A 16733-nucleotide genomic window follows, 5' to 3' on the forward strand; every position below is an offset into this window, starting at 1 on the left:
CAACTACTGTGAATAAAAAGAAAACATGAATTATAGAAGATAGAGGATGGGTTGCTATGGAAACAGATTTGGTAAAAGATGTGCAAGGGTTTTTCTTTTACTACAAAAATAAGAAAATGGCTTCTTCTGCATCAACCTCAGTAACACTGACAGTGAAAGTGACAGGTCAGATGTCTCTGCTTTCCATAAGACATTACTGACAGGTGAAATGAAGAACTGTATTGAGCAGAGAGTGTGAACAGGCCACAGAGATGGTAAAATGCTTCTTAGGTGCCCATAGAAATTCCTACTGTCCTGAGTCTGTCTGTGCTGTGAACAAATCTCAGAATGGAGCGTACAGTAGATAGGTGACATACTTGTCAACACATTCAAACAGCCACTCCAATATGTTTTTCCAAATGGGATAATTCCACACCTCCTTGATCATCTGCTCAATACCTGTGTCCTCATATGGAGAAAACACTTATGAATTTGACCTGGTATGCAAGAGTGAACCAAACTAGAGTGGACTAGCACTATCTGGTTGGTACGAAGTGCCAGATGTTGGTGGATTAAGCAGTAGTGCTGTAGCCTCTGTAAACCCTGTATGTCCAATCAGATATGATTGCCTGTGACTCTCCACTGAGGACAAAAAGCACTGCAGCCACAGCACAGCTGCTCTTCTCACGCATTGACTGGACTTCTAGCTGGCACTGACCTATACCAACCCTACACATACGCATATTGTACAAATGTCACACAGATTACAACAGTGACGCAGTGCTGAAAGGAGCATTCATGTTGCACATGACCTAGGTTCACAGAAGAAAAAGCAGTGAGAATTATTACCGTTTCATATACAGTGCAGTGGTTAGTGTTGTCACCTCACCGCAAAAAGGTTCCATGTTTGAGCCCCAGCCAACCTAGCGCCTTTTCAAGACTAATGATGTAAATGAACATAGCCGTGTTCATTTGACTGTGTTTCAGCTAAAGACATGCCTGTACTGCGCACTGGTGGACCAAGAGGGACAACAGAAAAGAGGGTGTTTACTGCAACTTAACTTTAATATGGTTTAAGACACCAACAAATACTATATTTTGGTGCTGCAGACGAGGTCTCAGATGACCAACAGCTGCTGTGTTGAGAGCAGGGCCACAAATTCGACACCTGCTTTCTCCTGACGTTAAATTTCAGCCACAGTGCCCCCTGTTGCAGCGGTGGTAAATCAGGTGCTGAGGATATCTGTATAAAGTTCCTTTCTCTCCTCTCTTATTTTTCCATGCCTGAATGGGAAATACATATTGCATGAGACCCAACATGCAAATTGCTGCAGTGCTGCTTTTCTTCCATTTTCTGAGTGTAACCCTGTCTTCCTTGTGTACTGTGGTTGATTCTATTTTAAGAGGCTCTCTGATACCCAGAAAAGGTACAATGAGTAACCAGAAAACACACACGTACTGTAGACACACTTGTAAGTACTCATGTTGGTACCTGGACTGAATCCAGTGGGGCAAATTAATCTCAGCAAGCCTCTACCCCAGCTCCGCTTAATTGAATTGGTGTGACTACAACAATGTTTTAAGCCTTGAACACCCAGGAAAGAAACTGGTGTGTTGAGGGATGATGAACCTGCCTAAAATAGCTGGCCAGACACCCACAGAGCGGTATGAGACAGGAGAAGAAGGAAGAGAGAGACAAAAGAAAGAAGAAAGCCAAAAAGATGCATTATGAATATGTAGAATGGAGAAAAGACAAAGGAATGATGGAAACAGATATAAATGTGTAAGCTAAAACGCACACACAGTCTCCAGGTAATAACACTAATATCACGCTTCATGGCAGCACCTCACTCTGCCTGGAGTTCAGACGCTGTGCTTTTCAGGCTTGACACTGAATTCAAATTTTCACCTGTCACTCCACCACTGTGCTGCCTCACTCCATCCTTACTGTTTATATCCATGCTCTTGGTCCTTGCTACTGTACATATACTTCACCATCCACACTGTGAAATTCCTTGGCTCATCTGTGACTTTGTACAATTAAAGCTGCACTGATCAGTGTTTTTATATTGATAATGGATCAAATGGCTATTTACAGTGTGAAATGTGTCACACCCACAGAGTCAGCAAATAACCTCTGTGTACATAGCATTACCTACCCTGTACCAAAAATGAGACCAGGTAAGACTGATACTGTCTGTTATGCACAATATACTTGCTGTCTTTTGCTTTTAATTTTATTTTATTAGTCTATTTGACTGCTGCATCACTCACATTAACAAGGACAACACAAGCCATAGTTATCTTAGAAGGAAGATTTTGTCATTCTAGGCCAAAAGACTCACTAAAAATACAAAAAAATAGTGAGGGCAAAATAACAGAAAAGTTGTACACACGACAGAATGAGCAGTACACATCCACAGAAGGGTTGTTAAGACCTATAACAGCTAAATCTTGACTTCTGTGAAAAGACACTGGGGCAGATAGCTTTACAGTAAGAAGAAAAAAGATTAAGCCTCTTTGGGTGATCCTTCGGTTGCATAACCAAGCCACACATTAATCTGCTATACTGTAATGCACTACTAACTCTGGACAACATCAGTGTGCCAATAGTGTCTGACAAGCTCCACATTTTATGTCAACAAATCATCCAGGTTCACAACTTCATGGAGAATAACATAGGTAACAACATATAGTGCAATAATAAGATGAACTGTACTGACAAGTATAGAGACTTTGCATATATAACAGAAAGCTGAAGAAAATAGACCAATGTAGAATGCTAAACTCCAAGAATAATGCCAGAACCATCAGCTGCTTCTACTTATACAACTAATAGTGCCATAATACAGTGCCAGGCTGTTTCTGCACTTCCAGGATAGACGGTGCTGTTACTCTCTATAGTGGGTTCTCCCCGTCTTTGGTTGCCATGGTAATTAGATTGTTATCTTTTCCGAGTTGCTGCATGTTGTGCAGGGGGGTGGGGCAGTTCAATTTCCCCATAATGCCATTGCACCTTAAAGCAATATTCCCGTTCTAGCTTGACCCTCATAATATGATTACTTGACCATGAAAACCTACAACAGACATTTGGAATCACATTGATACCATAATTAGTAGTTGGTACAGCGTCATTTGAGATATACTGTGAACAAACTAACCAATGCCAGCAAAAAAATTACCTCTGCCTTGGTGGAGGTAACAAGAAAAGGAATTAATAAAACTATCAACTTGTAAAAAGATTAAACAGTTACCATTAAAGAGTACTATAGCAGAATGACTGAAACACACACTGTGAATATAGAGTGTACAAACATTCTGCTTAATAATCCAGTGGATCAGTAGACATCAACATTTACACCACAAACATTTCCCTCCTAAATTGCATGAGCTGAGCATCCAGCTGTGGCCTGAGATTAGATGAAAAAACAGAGTGGCTTTGCCAGCAGGACAGCAATGCTTTGAATAGGAGGTCGGAGGGTCAGAGGAGCATCTGGACCAACCCAATAGAGTGAGCTGTGGTCTGGGTGAAAAGAAAAAGCATGCTTGTTGGCATGTAATTAACCCAAGGTAACTTTTTAAAGAGTCGAATTCATGCTAGTGTTCAATTACTTTCATTGGAAAGTGCAGCTGTGTGAGAAAGAAACTGAAATATGCTGAGTTGATATCTAGACACCTCACATCAGGGCATTCTGGCATTGAAGAGGTGGAAGCTATTACTGTTTCCACTGTAGAAGACAATCTGCATGTGCCTCTGCAGTACATAATGTCAAGGCATCAGTATACTTTACAGATACAAGCTTGTACTATCTGATGTTTTGACCAGGTCCCAGTTCACTATCACCAGTTGTGGCTACAGAGGATCACAGATGTACAGTGGCCAAAAAGGTCTTTTTTGTAAATGGCATTTGAACATATCCAGCTTGTACAGCTGCTCCCAGTGAACCGCTTCATATGGTAGGACTGAATTTGGCACCATGTCGGACTGTGGTGTCCAGGTTTGGTTAATACAGCCATGGTGTCGATTATTTAAAAGCCAAAAGTGTTCCAAATGGTTATTCTATAGCATTATACAGTGATGCTTTGTAGGTTGGTTAATGATTTATTATACAGTAAGTAAGATGATGTGCTTCATAAACAAAAGAAATAACAATTGCTATCCAAGATTTCAGTTGGATATCAAATAATCATTTAGAGTAAGGAAAAATGTTTGCATGACATACTACTGGCCATCAGTATTTCATGGGTACTGTACACTCCTCTCAGTCCATGCTGCCCACACACTAACAAGAGCTAGAAAGGTGTGTGGAGACAGAGTACACACTTGGACAGACACAGGTGTTCTTACAGTACATGTCACACACAGTACGATGCTACACCTGGCACACAGTTCTATTTCTGTCCCTCTCCATCCTTTTCTTCCAGCTTTTAAATGCCTCTGGAATAAATATTGTTTAAATCTATTATTAAGATCACCTTTATTTGCCAAGTACGTTACACACACAATGAATTTTGTCTCTGATACATATGGGAGGCAGCCGTCTGTAGTGCCAACTCACACACACACACACACACACACACACACACACACACACACACACACACTGATGGAGCCACTGTCCCTGGTCATAGGGAGCAACTTGAGGTACAGTGTCTTGACCAAGGACACTTCCACATGTGGACTGGGGAGAACAGGAATCAAACCACCAACCATCCAGAGACAAAGCTCTAAATAATGTTGCAGATTAAAGTAGGTCCATTTACTTAGAACCTAACAACTAAAGGTTACAACTGAAATGCACTGTGTCAGACACAAATGGTCATAAAAGCAACTGTGATGAAAATGGCAAATGGATTACCACTGCACTGTGACCCCTACAGTGGATTAGTATTAGACCATCAATCTCCTGCTTTATTTTAGAGACAGAAAGGGAAACAAAAAACAGCCAGAGAACATAAAGAAGAGAGGTTAAATGTGGAATTATATCATCATTCAAATCATTTCAGTTATGCCATGGCAACAACTCCTCTGGGTGAGCTGATGAAGTAATTAAGAATGAAATGTGTGAGCTAAACAAGTTTGTAAGAGAAGTTTTCAGTTGAACAGCTGGCGTTGTATAGTCAAGGCAACTGTGTCTAGGTGAAGAGATATGTTTCTCTGCAGTCAGAGAATGTGTCTCCAATTGTGGAAGAGTTCATTTTCCTGCACAGTCTCAAAATAAACATTTTTCAGAGTTTCTTGGTCCTTTATCCTGTTAGTTGCAATGATACAAACACTAATATACTGTAAAAGCACATTGCTTACACAGGTTACACAGAAGATCTCAAGTCTTAATGCATATGAATTTGGTGCATCTATCATCTGTTTTCCTGTAATTCTGTCATACAAGTCTATTTGGGAGCCAATATGACAAGAGAAAAAAATAAAGGCATCAGCAGAGCAAGACCCCGAAGCTCATCAAACTGGCAGTTGTGCAAAACTTATAGGTAGCGCTGCTATTCCCTTTAGAGCCCCATTCACATTTCAACATTTTAGCTTATTGGCACCATTAAAAGTTTGCAGAATTAGCTACTAGCTGTTCCTGTTTGAAGTACATGGATGTACAGACAACTATCAGTGGCATACTGTGATACTGAAGAAAAGTTAAAAACCCAGTGGTTCTCAGGCTTCCTCTGACTTGTCTTTCTTTTCTGATTTTTAAGCAGATTTATAGATATTTGTTCATGCTGGATAATGGATATAATGATATTCTCAGAAAGTGTAAGACACACTGAATGACACTGTATCAATATGTGTTAGGAATGGACTCAGTTAAGACTCAGAGGACTCAAACCTTACCTCATGCAGGATCATTGTAGTAGCTAAAACAGCATAAGAGTAGCACAGGTAAGCATAAAGTCCACACACCGAATCAGTGATGTCTATTATACAAAAATATCCAACTAAAGTTTGCTAACATTAGGTAACAACAGCCACCATAAATTACTGCTCATGCAGAACAGTCAAGACTTAAGCAGCAATTGATCAGTGGTGTGTTTTAATGCTGATAAATTCATTGTTTCATTTGTAAAAAGAAGACTGTGATATTTCTTTCAAAAGTTACAATTTGCTGGTTTAAAGATACAAATTTATTTTCAGCCGCAAAAGGGTCTATTGAGACTCAAAGCAACCTCACATCATAAAACAGTCCATGCTGCTCTTTGCCCCTCCTGTCCTGTTCAACAAAATCTGTAAACACCTGGTTGTAGAAAAATGTCCAAAATCCTTCAGTCCAAAGATTAATTTAGCTGAGTAACAGACCCCACCTCTATGGCAGCATAGCAGTGGCACAATGTCAAGTGAGGAGGTTGACAATTTAGCAATTTACAGTATGATACATAGTTTATGTGTATGGCTAATGTTGTTTGTAGAGGATGTGTTTACTTGTTCATGTTTGTTTTGATGAGGATATAGACAGCTAAGTTAATTCAGCTTCATGATGGGGGTATAGAACAGCACCTAATACTTGAAAGCAAAATGAACTAATGAAAGGTTAGATAAATTCTAGGCAGAGTTTGTTTTGTTTTTGTTTTTTTTTCATACTGGCCATTTTAAATGCTTATTCACGGTTCAGAAAATGCTTCTTATAACTTTCACTAGGTGGCAGGTGGGGCTAATTTATGGACTGTACTTTGACAATGCACAATAGCGAAGCAGGAATAACAACAGAAGTTGGCTACTGTTGGCAGCAGAGTGTCGTGGAAGGGAGTAGTATAGCTGAGAGATACTACGCCTTGTTCTGTTCTCACTTGATTTATTAGACAATGTGTACAATCTTAGTTAATACAGTTTTACAGTGCACAGTATTTTTTATAGTGTGAAGACTCAAGACTCAACCGTACGTAGGCACAGGGGAAGAGACAACAACAGGGATACATTTGCTTTGGTTGATTTCAGGGCAGATAAAAGGTGAATGCGCATTTCACAGCTGAGCAGCATCCTCCTCTACTGCATAGGCGACAGAGAGAGAGAAGGAGGGGAGAGAGTGAGTGGACATAAATACCACAGGAGGAAATGTGACAAAGAACATGTTTGAGAGGAAGGGATAACAATCCATGAGAATCAAAGGTGAAGGGTTGCCTACTGTCAGCCTTTCTGGGTGTATTAAACCTGCAGAGGAGATGGTGGGACTTGTCAGAACTGCACTGCAGTGTTTCACACAAAGCAGAGTGAGAGAGACAGAATATACAAGTCTTACACTTAATTGGAGTGCATGAAGCAAAGTACTAGTTTAGATCTGTCAGACACCAGGAAGTTTGTGAGGTGAATAATAATACAGGGAGAGAAATACAGGAGTTTAAAAACAGAGTATATTGTGTTAGTCTGCCATGTGTAGGTATCTCTGCATGGACAAGATCTTAGGTGTTTACTGCAGCATGGAGAATTAGCTCTGTCTAGCTGTCCTGTGGTCATGTGAGTTGGCCTCGATGCCAACACACACACACACACACACACACACACACAAAAACTGCTGTTCAGTGAATAGTTTCCATGTCGACACATATGGCCAAGCTTGCCTTTACTTGATTCTACCAGAAACTGAAAACACAAATCTTTCCAAATGTAACGGTGAACTACAGTACAGTACTTGCCTTTTTGAATACTAGAATGCTATGTTTCTATATTGTAGTTCAGTTATCTCACATTGTAACTTATAGTCAAAATGTCTGTCACAGTAAACCTGTTTACTATTTTAAACAATTGTGACACTAATAGCTAAAGCACACACAGAAGTTAGCTAGACAGGCTAATTTAGCAAAGCAACAAACGATACTGTAGTTAGCTAAAATCCCCAGCAATACATGATTAAATTCAAAATAGTTGCCACAGCTAACAACTGAGCATTGAGTCAAAAAGTTGCTACTGTAAGTGTGTTTCACATCATTTTAATAGCCAAATAGTGGTCAAGTAGCTAGACACTAGCAGTTGTTAATAGCTACTGCCCACAAGACAAAGGCTTCCAAAATGGACTCTTAAAGTCATTAAATTACTTCTTAAACAGCCTGCTGCCCAACTCATTATACACTTTAAAAAAAATGTCTACAATTAATTTGAAAAAATATTACTCTTTTTATAACTACTTCAGTTTTACCCACTGCAATTTACTCCATCGCCACAGCGTTTAAACTGCTTGTCCTTAGTGAAGTTTATATAAAAAAATAAACTTAACATTAAGTGTTTTTAACATGTGTCTGACATGGTGGAAAATCTCTTTTACAAGATTATCTCTTGTGAAACTATACTCCTGCAGTCAGTAATGATGAGTTGATAAGTTAGAAAGACCACGGACTGCATATATTCTACCCTCCAGTGTAGTAAAGACCTGGGCCACTACCATGGGAGCCTACCTAACATGATAGGACTGAATAAGATGTGGGGCCCAGTCTGAGCTGGTTCTTGGGTTGGGTTGTAGTTACTAGAAACCTGAGTGGACCTAATCTATGCCAGCATACACACTTAAAGCAGTCCAGTGATTTTGTCATTAGAAACTGAGCCATCTGCAAGACATATGTTCATCTCAGTTGGAACCAACACGTGTTTAGCTACAAGGAAACTACTGGATAGTGTCTAGTAGGACATAGTACAATATACTTTAGGTAAAGCATATTAAACTATGTCATTCATTTTAAGGTGCCTGGGGAGTAATGAAAACTCGGCAACATCTGCTACTTCTTGTTGGCTGCCAGTACCACACATACAACAAGAGAGTTTCATCAAGATATTGTGACATTACAGCAGGCAGAACGTATTAAATTAATCCTCTCCCCCAGAATATATTTTTACACTGGGAGACAGATGAATTAATATAAACAACATAACTCTGAGTTCAAGCAACAATAGTAAATCACTGTGGGTTTAATGGCACCACTGCATACAGTGATGTATGCACCTAAGCAAATGAATGCACATGCCAAGAGGTGCACTTTAACTGCTTGAGAGCATGTTACATATTTTGTTTTTATGTTCTGTTCAATGCAGTCACCATTCCTCTACAGACTAAGTGCCATGCTTCTACATTTAATCTGGTGACTTGTTTAAAAATGTATGTCGGATTTATGTATTTTTATACATCAATTGCTTTTAAACTGTGCCCCCTGTAGTGTTTCTGGTTAGGAAAAGCCTGGATTACATGGAATGACCTTTGCAGAGAATATAAAGTCTAAATCCAGAGTACAATCTATTTTAATGCAGACAGTTTTTCCCAGTGCCCTGAAACTGTACAAGTGTAGGACGGACATGGCATCCAAATAAAGGCCACATGAAAAACATTAAGGAGGGCGAAAATACCTTACCTTAATATAAGTGTGACTGAGTTAAGTTCCACAATAAGTGCAATACAATGCATCAAGTGCACAACAGCAGTAAAGTGAAAATCACCTTGTACTGTACATGAAGCATACTGGCCTCAGCATGCAATGGAGGTTTGGCGCATTCAAACTGATGCGCCAAGTTCTGCAAAATAATCAGTGATGCAAGAACAACTGTGCATCAGTGATGATGTATTTGAGAGGAAATCCAATATTACGTCCACAGTGTGTCAGCATTTCAGCACAACACAAGGTTAATTGTTTTCCAGCAGGTCAGCGCTGGTGATAAAACTGCGATTTGACAGCAGTGTGTGTGTTGCTGTGATGTAAATATCTGCCCTCGGGTGCTTGGTGGACAGTTCACCAAATAGAATCTATTAATCACTTTTAGGTGTGTGTGTGAGAGAGAGAGAGAGAGAGAGAGAGAGAGAGAGAGAGAGAGAGGCTGCACCAATAATCCCATGTGTTAATCTCCATTGTAATCAGTTAATAATAACAGCAGTGAAGCATGGAGGGGACAGCACAACAGCTCGTGATCCAAAAAGGTCATAACTGTGTATCAGCTTTAAAAGACATTATTTTGATAATACATGATGGTCTGGTCAAAACCATTATTCAGGACGAGGAGGAAAAGGTAAACAGTTAAATGCTTCTATAGTTAAGACAATGAGCTTTGAGGTAGACATTGATACAACATTATAGATATGAAATTGAATAATGTACTAAAATAGACGGTACTTGTCCTGTTTGCCTGTCATATACGGCTACTATGAATCAAACTGACACTCCTTATCCTTATCACTTAACAAATACAGTATGCCTCTTACCTTTCTTTAAATATCAGCTGGTTGAGCTGTCCATTCACTCTGCAGCAGTTCAAACTACGGTAATACCTCCCGAAGGTTAATTGTCTGGTATTTTTCTTGACATAGTAGGAATTCCCTTCATACAAATGTCAATGCCCAAATCAGGCTTTGCTATGCCTTCCTCCGTTTTCCTTCTCAACAAATCAAACTGACAGTCTTTAATGGTTAATTTATGTCTTTACAGGTACACACCATGTGGTATTTCCAAAAAAACGACAAGGTTGGAGTTCAACAGCGTTGTCTATTAGGTCCCCACAAGCTGTACTACCCAGATCATACTCTAAGATGTATCAAGAATAGTAGCATGCATACATTTAAGTATGCATGCCATGTGTTACTAAAAAGCATGAACCGCACTAAGCCCACACAGAATAACACACATTTGTGCACTCACTAAAACAGCTTATCTGTGTAAACCCTGCATACTACAGTCACTGGCCGTGAGCACAGCATTATCTCAGCAGTACACCTGACCAAAAAAAACCACATCAGGGGTATTCTGAGTTTGATGAAAGGATGCAGACACTATCTATGAGCAAAAAGAGGGAATATGAACTGTGCGGGCTGGCAATGCGCCAGAGACTGAGCTGCATGGGTATATCCACAGGGAGATGCAGTGTTATTTGTAGAAATCTTCCTGCGCACCCAGGAAAAGTAGGATCTGGGAGACAGTGACACTGACTGTGACCAATGTGTTGTACAATGGTCATTCATAATAGTGTAGCAGATACATGAATGTCAGACTGAGGAGTGGAATGAGGATGTTCTCTCTGCAATGTGCAAGATGAGTTGAAGACAGGCAGTGACAGCAGCAGGGATCATTATGACCACATTCTGTTGGAATCACAGTTTACTGTGATCTGTGTTTCCTGTGGTTTCATGGGTGACAGTCGTGCAATAAAGGCTTTCATTCTATCTAAACAAGTGTTTCCATAAATTATATCCGTAACACTCTTTTGCCCTTGATGGTGTCACTAAAAACCACTAGAAGATAATGAAGTGAGGTGGAAATTGCAAAGATGACGAGCAGGGTAATCTCTGATGGTGGCTACTGCATCACTAACCTTTCTGCAGTCCTGAATAACAAACTCTGATAAAGTCCTCAGTCAGTAAAGGTGAGGTGACACTCAGATGATGAAGATATGGGGAGGTGACTGGAAAGGGGATGAAGAAACCGCTAAAAAATTGACTGGTCACAAAGTGATAAGGATTAAACGGGTGGGTGATTCCAGTGAGTCTGCCTGGTACCTTGCGCTTGGATTCTGCCCGTTCCCGGGAACGCCTCTTCCTCTCTCTGGCTTTTTCCACGGCTTTTTCCACAGCCTTCAGGTCCGGAGGTTGTTCCATCTCGGACCTGGCCTTCTTAATGTGAGCCGCGGCATGAGCCATGGCTGCCCTCTCTGCGTTCCCACAGAAAGAAAACTAAAGATCTTAAATCACTTTCAGTCCTCTCAGGAAGCTCGCCTTAGTGGCAAAGAGTCCGCTCATCCAAGGAAACAAACTCCCACCTCACCAGGTGACTCTTATGCCCATGGACAAAACAGTCACAAGATGATGAACATGGGAAGAGGATAGATAATATTCTCTGGTCCTCTAACCCACCATCTCTCTTCACCCAAGCAGACAGTGTGAATGTCTGTTGAAAGTCTCCGTCCCTGCTGCCTGCATAACTGCATCTGAGACAGGGATAGAAATAGAGGAGGGGTGGGCCGCCAATAGAAGGACCACCAATAAAAAGGCAGAAAAGCTAGAAGGAGACAGGGAGGCAGAGAGAGAACCCCACCCCTCCCTTCACCTCTCCAGCTGCAGAGGTAGACAGAGATGCTATGGCAACCTGGGAAGCCTCTGATATTAGACTCTGCCAATACAGTACATGACTTTCCCAAAAATCAGAAGGGGACGTAGGAGTGGAGGGGGGGAGGATTATAGAAAGCGGGATGAGGGACGTGTCAGAGAAGTGATATGTGGGAGGGGATACACGACACGGAAGCATCAGCGAGTGTCCTTTGGAAACAGCACGGAAAGTACCACTTTTACTGGAGTCAGAGGGGTAAACCTGGAGTGTTGTCAGAATCCTCACTAGCCCAGCCTCCCCTGTAGCAGGTCTAAACTGGTACAGTCTGCCTCTGTGACTGGAAAAATTCACAGCTCCAGACAAATATACACATGCATAAATACACACATAATAACACATCGGTCAGTTGATTCACATTTACAATTGATCTTGTAGTCGTGAACATAGTAAAACTGCCTATGACACTGGAAATGGGTGAAACTGGTTATTGCATGATTTTTGTACCTGCCTGCAGGGAACACATGATGTCTAAACATGCAAGCCATTGCTTTATTTCATACACACTCATTTAGCAGTTTATTAGGTACACCTAGCTCAAACTAAGTAATAAATACTGCTTCATAAAGGTGATGAGAGGTGTTGATTCAGCTGTATTTTCATTTTGGAAGATGTACTTTGTGCTGCTGTTGTTACTGAGAGGTCATTTTGGACAGCCTCGCTGACTTCAGTGCAGTTGACAAAATAATGTTACAGCTATGAAGCATATGTTCATAAACATGCTGTATATCAGGAAGACCTGAAATGTACAACCTCTTAACACCTCTGCATAATATATCCTATACTATAAGGCAGAGACAAAGGCAAACAATGTGGTTGAGGGTTCACTTCAGCAGTAGTGGCTTAATAAAAATGATCCCTGTCCGTGGTGCTGAAATAACAATGCTGGCCATGTATTTTAAAATCCACTAAAGGGCAGCAAATGACATTTTTCCAGCACTGTTCCAGTACATATGTCTACTGTTAAACCTTCTTGGTCAAGAATCAGTAGAGGACTGCAGCGGTAATATAATAACTGGCAGAATTAGGATCAGTGTTTCAATTCAGGAAGCCTACATCCAGTCAGCTATAGAATCTATAAACACAAGACCTACTACTGGTATTCAACAACAAATCCTTCTCCATCTATAATATACATGTCCTCGGTTAACACTCTATGAAGACACCAGCTGCAATGTTTATCTGCTCAAAGGCCTCACCCTTTTTGCATTTTAATACCATGGCGCCACCTCATGGCAGTGAAGGAGAAGTGGTCTCCACAATTAATACTGAAAAATGATGTGTGGTGTGCTTTGTCAGTGCAAGTCCTGGTTTAACTAACTTGTGGTAGGCCTGGTTACTAATCTTGTCCAGATCTTCACTAATACAAAGGGACTGTATTAGATCAGTCATCTTTAATCAGAGATTAAAAGACCTCCAGCTGCTTCAACCTCCCAAAGAATCCTCAACACTACAACCTGCACACAGTCTGATGTTGACTGTTGGATCAGCATTGCTGCAACATGTAACTGTGGCCATCTGGCTGCCTTAACACAAACTGTACAGCACACATACATGCACATGTTTTTCTTTTTAGCTGAAAATGAGCTCATCCAAGTGTTAAAATCAGTATATAGCAATCAGAAGCAGGTGTGGCTCAGTCCTTTAGCAGTTATGCTCAAGGAAGTGCTCAACTGTACCTAATTGCACCCCAGTGTCAAGGTCGGTCCTAGTCTCCTTGTACTTACCTAGAAGAAAACAAAGAGAAGATTTAGTTAATATCAGCTCTGTGATTTCTTACTGGGACACTGTTACTGTCAGCCGTTACTGGCTAAGTTACATTTAAATCTATTATCAAAACTAACCAATGGCCAAAAAAGAACAACTCTTTATGAATGACTCTGATCTTAAAAAAAGTGGATTACTGGGAACAATCATCAATAAAAACAGATAAAAAAATGCCTCAACACAGCAAATCTGATTACATGTAAGAGCTGTGGGGGGGACACCACATCAGTGACACACCATGGACAAGAGATTCAGTGAGCCCCAGGAACAGAAAACATCAGGCAGGTACGAGAATCATACAGCAACCAGCTGTCTGTAAACAGCACAGCATCCACTGAGAAGAGGCCAAAGGTCAGGAACCAGGAGGCAGAGGACACTGGAGAAAGCTCAATGGGGGCATTCACATCTGGCACCAGACACTATGTTTGAACAGAGGCAGAGGTTAACATCTGCTCCACCTACACTTGGAACTTGATGGTACCTGAATCAACTGAGTGACAACACTGTGCTGTAGTGGACCTTGACTTGAGATTATTTTGTCAAATAAATTCAAGAATGAATCTTCTGTAACTTAATTTTATAGTTTAAATGTCTATTACTATCTTCCAAAACAGCCCACTTACATACACATGACATTCAGTGGTTCAATGGACTGGATGCTAAAGTTGTGATATAGTGGGGAGTATAGGTATAAGTAATATTTATGGTTCACATTTCAGGTTTGCTTTTTCTTATGAATGATTGTTTTACCCCTTCAGGCCTTTAACAACTATTCAAATAAACCAAAATGAAAAACAACTAGTCAGAGACCGAGCACAGGCACTGCTTCACCATCATGGGTCTTGTCATTACATGATCTGCACTGCTTAACCAATTAGCTTTCCGCATGGACAAAGTTTTTCATTTGGTGATTATTTTGGCTTGCTGAACACCTCGATGTTTGTGTGATGACTTCATATGTTAAGATGAATCGAAGAAGAATAAAAAGATATAGTAAAAGAAAGAAACCGTTTACAGCAGTGTCGAATCGCCTCACCCAATCACCTTGCCCTAACCCTAACCACTCAGCAAGTAGCCCCATTTTGTGAATGCATAAACCAAATCAGGTTTCCAGTATGGATCAGATAAATGTCTGACTTAGTACAACTGGGGTCTTTGCACTTTGGAGATCATTCCTATCAGTAATATTTACATCCCTACAACTGTAACCAGAATCTTCTCCTAATCTTAACTACTGTCTTATTCCTGGTCATGCTCAGATAATGTAGAAAGGGATCTGTAGAAGTGTCCAATATTAGTGTTTTATCTGGCACCGTGAAGCCAAAACACAAGGAACATCCAAAGTCTCTTATTCCTCAAGGACGTCCCAGGATTCTATGGAGCAAGGATCAAGGAAAGAGGAGGCTGCCAGAGGAGCCATGAGCAGGGATACACAAGACCATCCTTCAAGGAAGTCTTTTATGGAGCAGCATGTCCCTTTATTAGAAATCAGGTGGTGACGGGACACTTCAGATGTCACATCTTATGCAACTACAAATCCATAACTGCCAAAAGTATGCATCTCTATCTTTAGCATCAGAGGTTTTATTTGCAAAAATCACAGTAAACCACAAACTACAGATTTTTTTCTGCAACAACTCTGCACCAGCGTTACAGAGACTTTATATCAACATGGTAGACACAATGGTCCATGTTTACACCTTAAGGTGTTTACTTATGCTCATATCTCAGATGAACGCACGCAGCAGACAGGGAGACGCCACACGCAACACAGCCATGCTTCTAACCTCCCACAGCAACTTGCTTTCCAAGACCTGGTTGTCATTTTGGGGTTGTCCCTCAGGTGCAGAGCAGACAAAGAGACTCCATTAATGGGCCACGCCTTAGCCTCTGCAACACTAACACATACAGACATTATTAGAGAGCGGAGCTTGTGTCTCTGCATTTTAAACTGATCGCCAACATATGTCTAGTGTTATCTGTGTATCCATTATGTCTGTCTGTGTAATGTATTGTTCCTGAAAACCACTTAAACACAATCCTTCACCTCTGACAGGCTAGCATGAGGGAATCCAACCCATTGGGGGTTGACGACTGCGTGTGTATGTGTCTGTGTGTCTATATATTTTGCATGCATCTGTGGGTGTGTTCTACAGAGGCACTGGGGGGGGAAGGGTCTTTAATTTATCAACAATGCCAAAACACCACAGTGACTGCTGAGATTGATCTGATGTGTGTGTAAGTGTGCTGCTACTGGTATGTCAGCCCCATAGTGTTAACACACAACAATGGAGCAATTTAGCCGTTTACCAGTTCCAGTTTTTCCCAACTGTCTGATGATTTGATTTGATTTATTCTTTCAAACATGTAAAGACATTATGGCAGACTGATGGCACCCAAAGGACAAATAGAGCTCGGTCTGACCAGGCATCATGTTACAGCTCTAATGGCAATATCACTTATTGGGTCAAAAATTACATGACAGAATAACTCCCTATTGTATTGCTGCTGTTGTTGATGACAATGTAGCTGTTGTGTTCAAGATTACACAGTTTTCAGCAATTACAATCAAAGTTCTAATTTTCACTGGTTTCAACTGGTGAGAGTGGAAATCGCACTATATGCTAGAGATGGACGGAGTATTAAAATACTTACAAGGCAGCAATACATGAGCAAGACATATAATATTTATGATTAAATTTTGAGTTTTTTGTCACTTGGGGACAGTGAAACAAGCTGTAAACACCGCATCTAACACACAACTGCCATGGCTGACATGTTAGCAAGCAACTGCCTATTTACACATCCAGGAAATACAGAGAAACATTAGCAATAATTTGCTCTAAGTAGCCAGAAACAAATAATATTGTCTTCATTTAAATATAATTCGATCTCCTCATACAAGTATCTGTACAAGTATG

General features: G+C 40.6%; 1 protein-coding gene across 1 annotated transcript in view; it reads right to left on the reverse strand.

The window, feature by feature from the left end:
* ank2b (ankyrin 2b, neuronal) overlaps positions 1-11991 on the reverse strand; it is a 118304-nt gene extending 106313 nt beyond the window's left edge. The window contains 1 exon segment of the mRNA XM_020594856.1: positions 11442-11991. Within this exon segment, the coding sequence (XP_020450512.1) occupies positions 11442-11582 (141 nt within the window). The 5' untranslated portion in view covers positions 11583-11991.
* Positions 11992-16733: the final 4742 nt, after the last annotated feature.

The sequence above is a fragment of the Monopterus albus genome, unplaced genomic scaffold, assembly GCF_001952655.1.
Source record: "Monopterus albus unplaced genomic scaffold, M_albus_1.0 scaffold25.1, whole genome shotgun sequence".
NCBI lineage: Eukaryota > Metazoa > Chordata > Actinopteri > Synbranchiformes > Synbranchidae > Monopterus > Monopterus albus.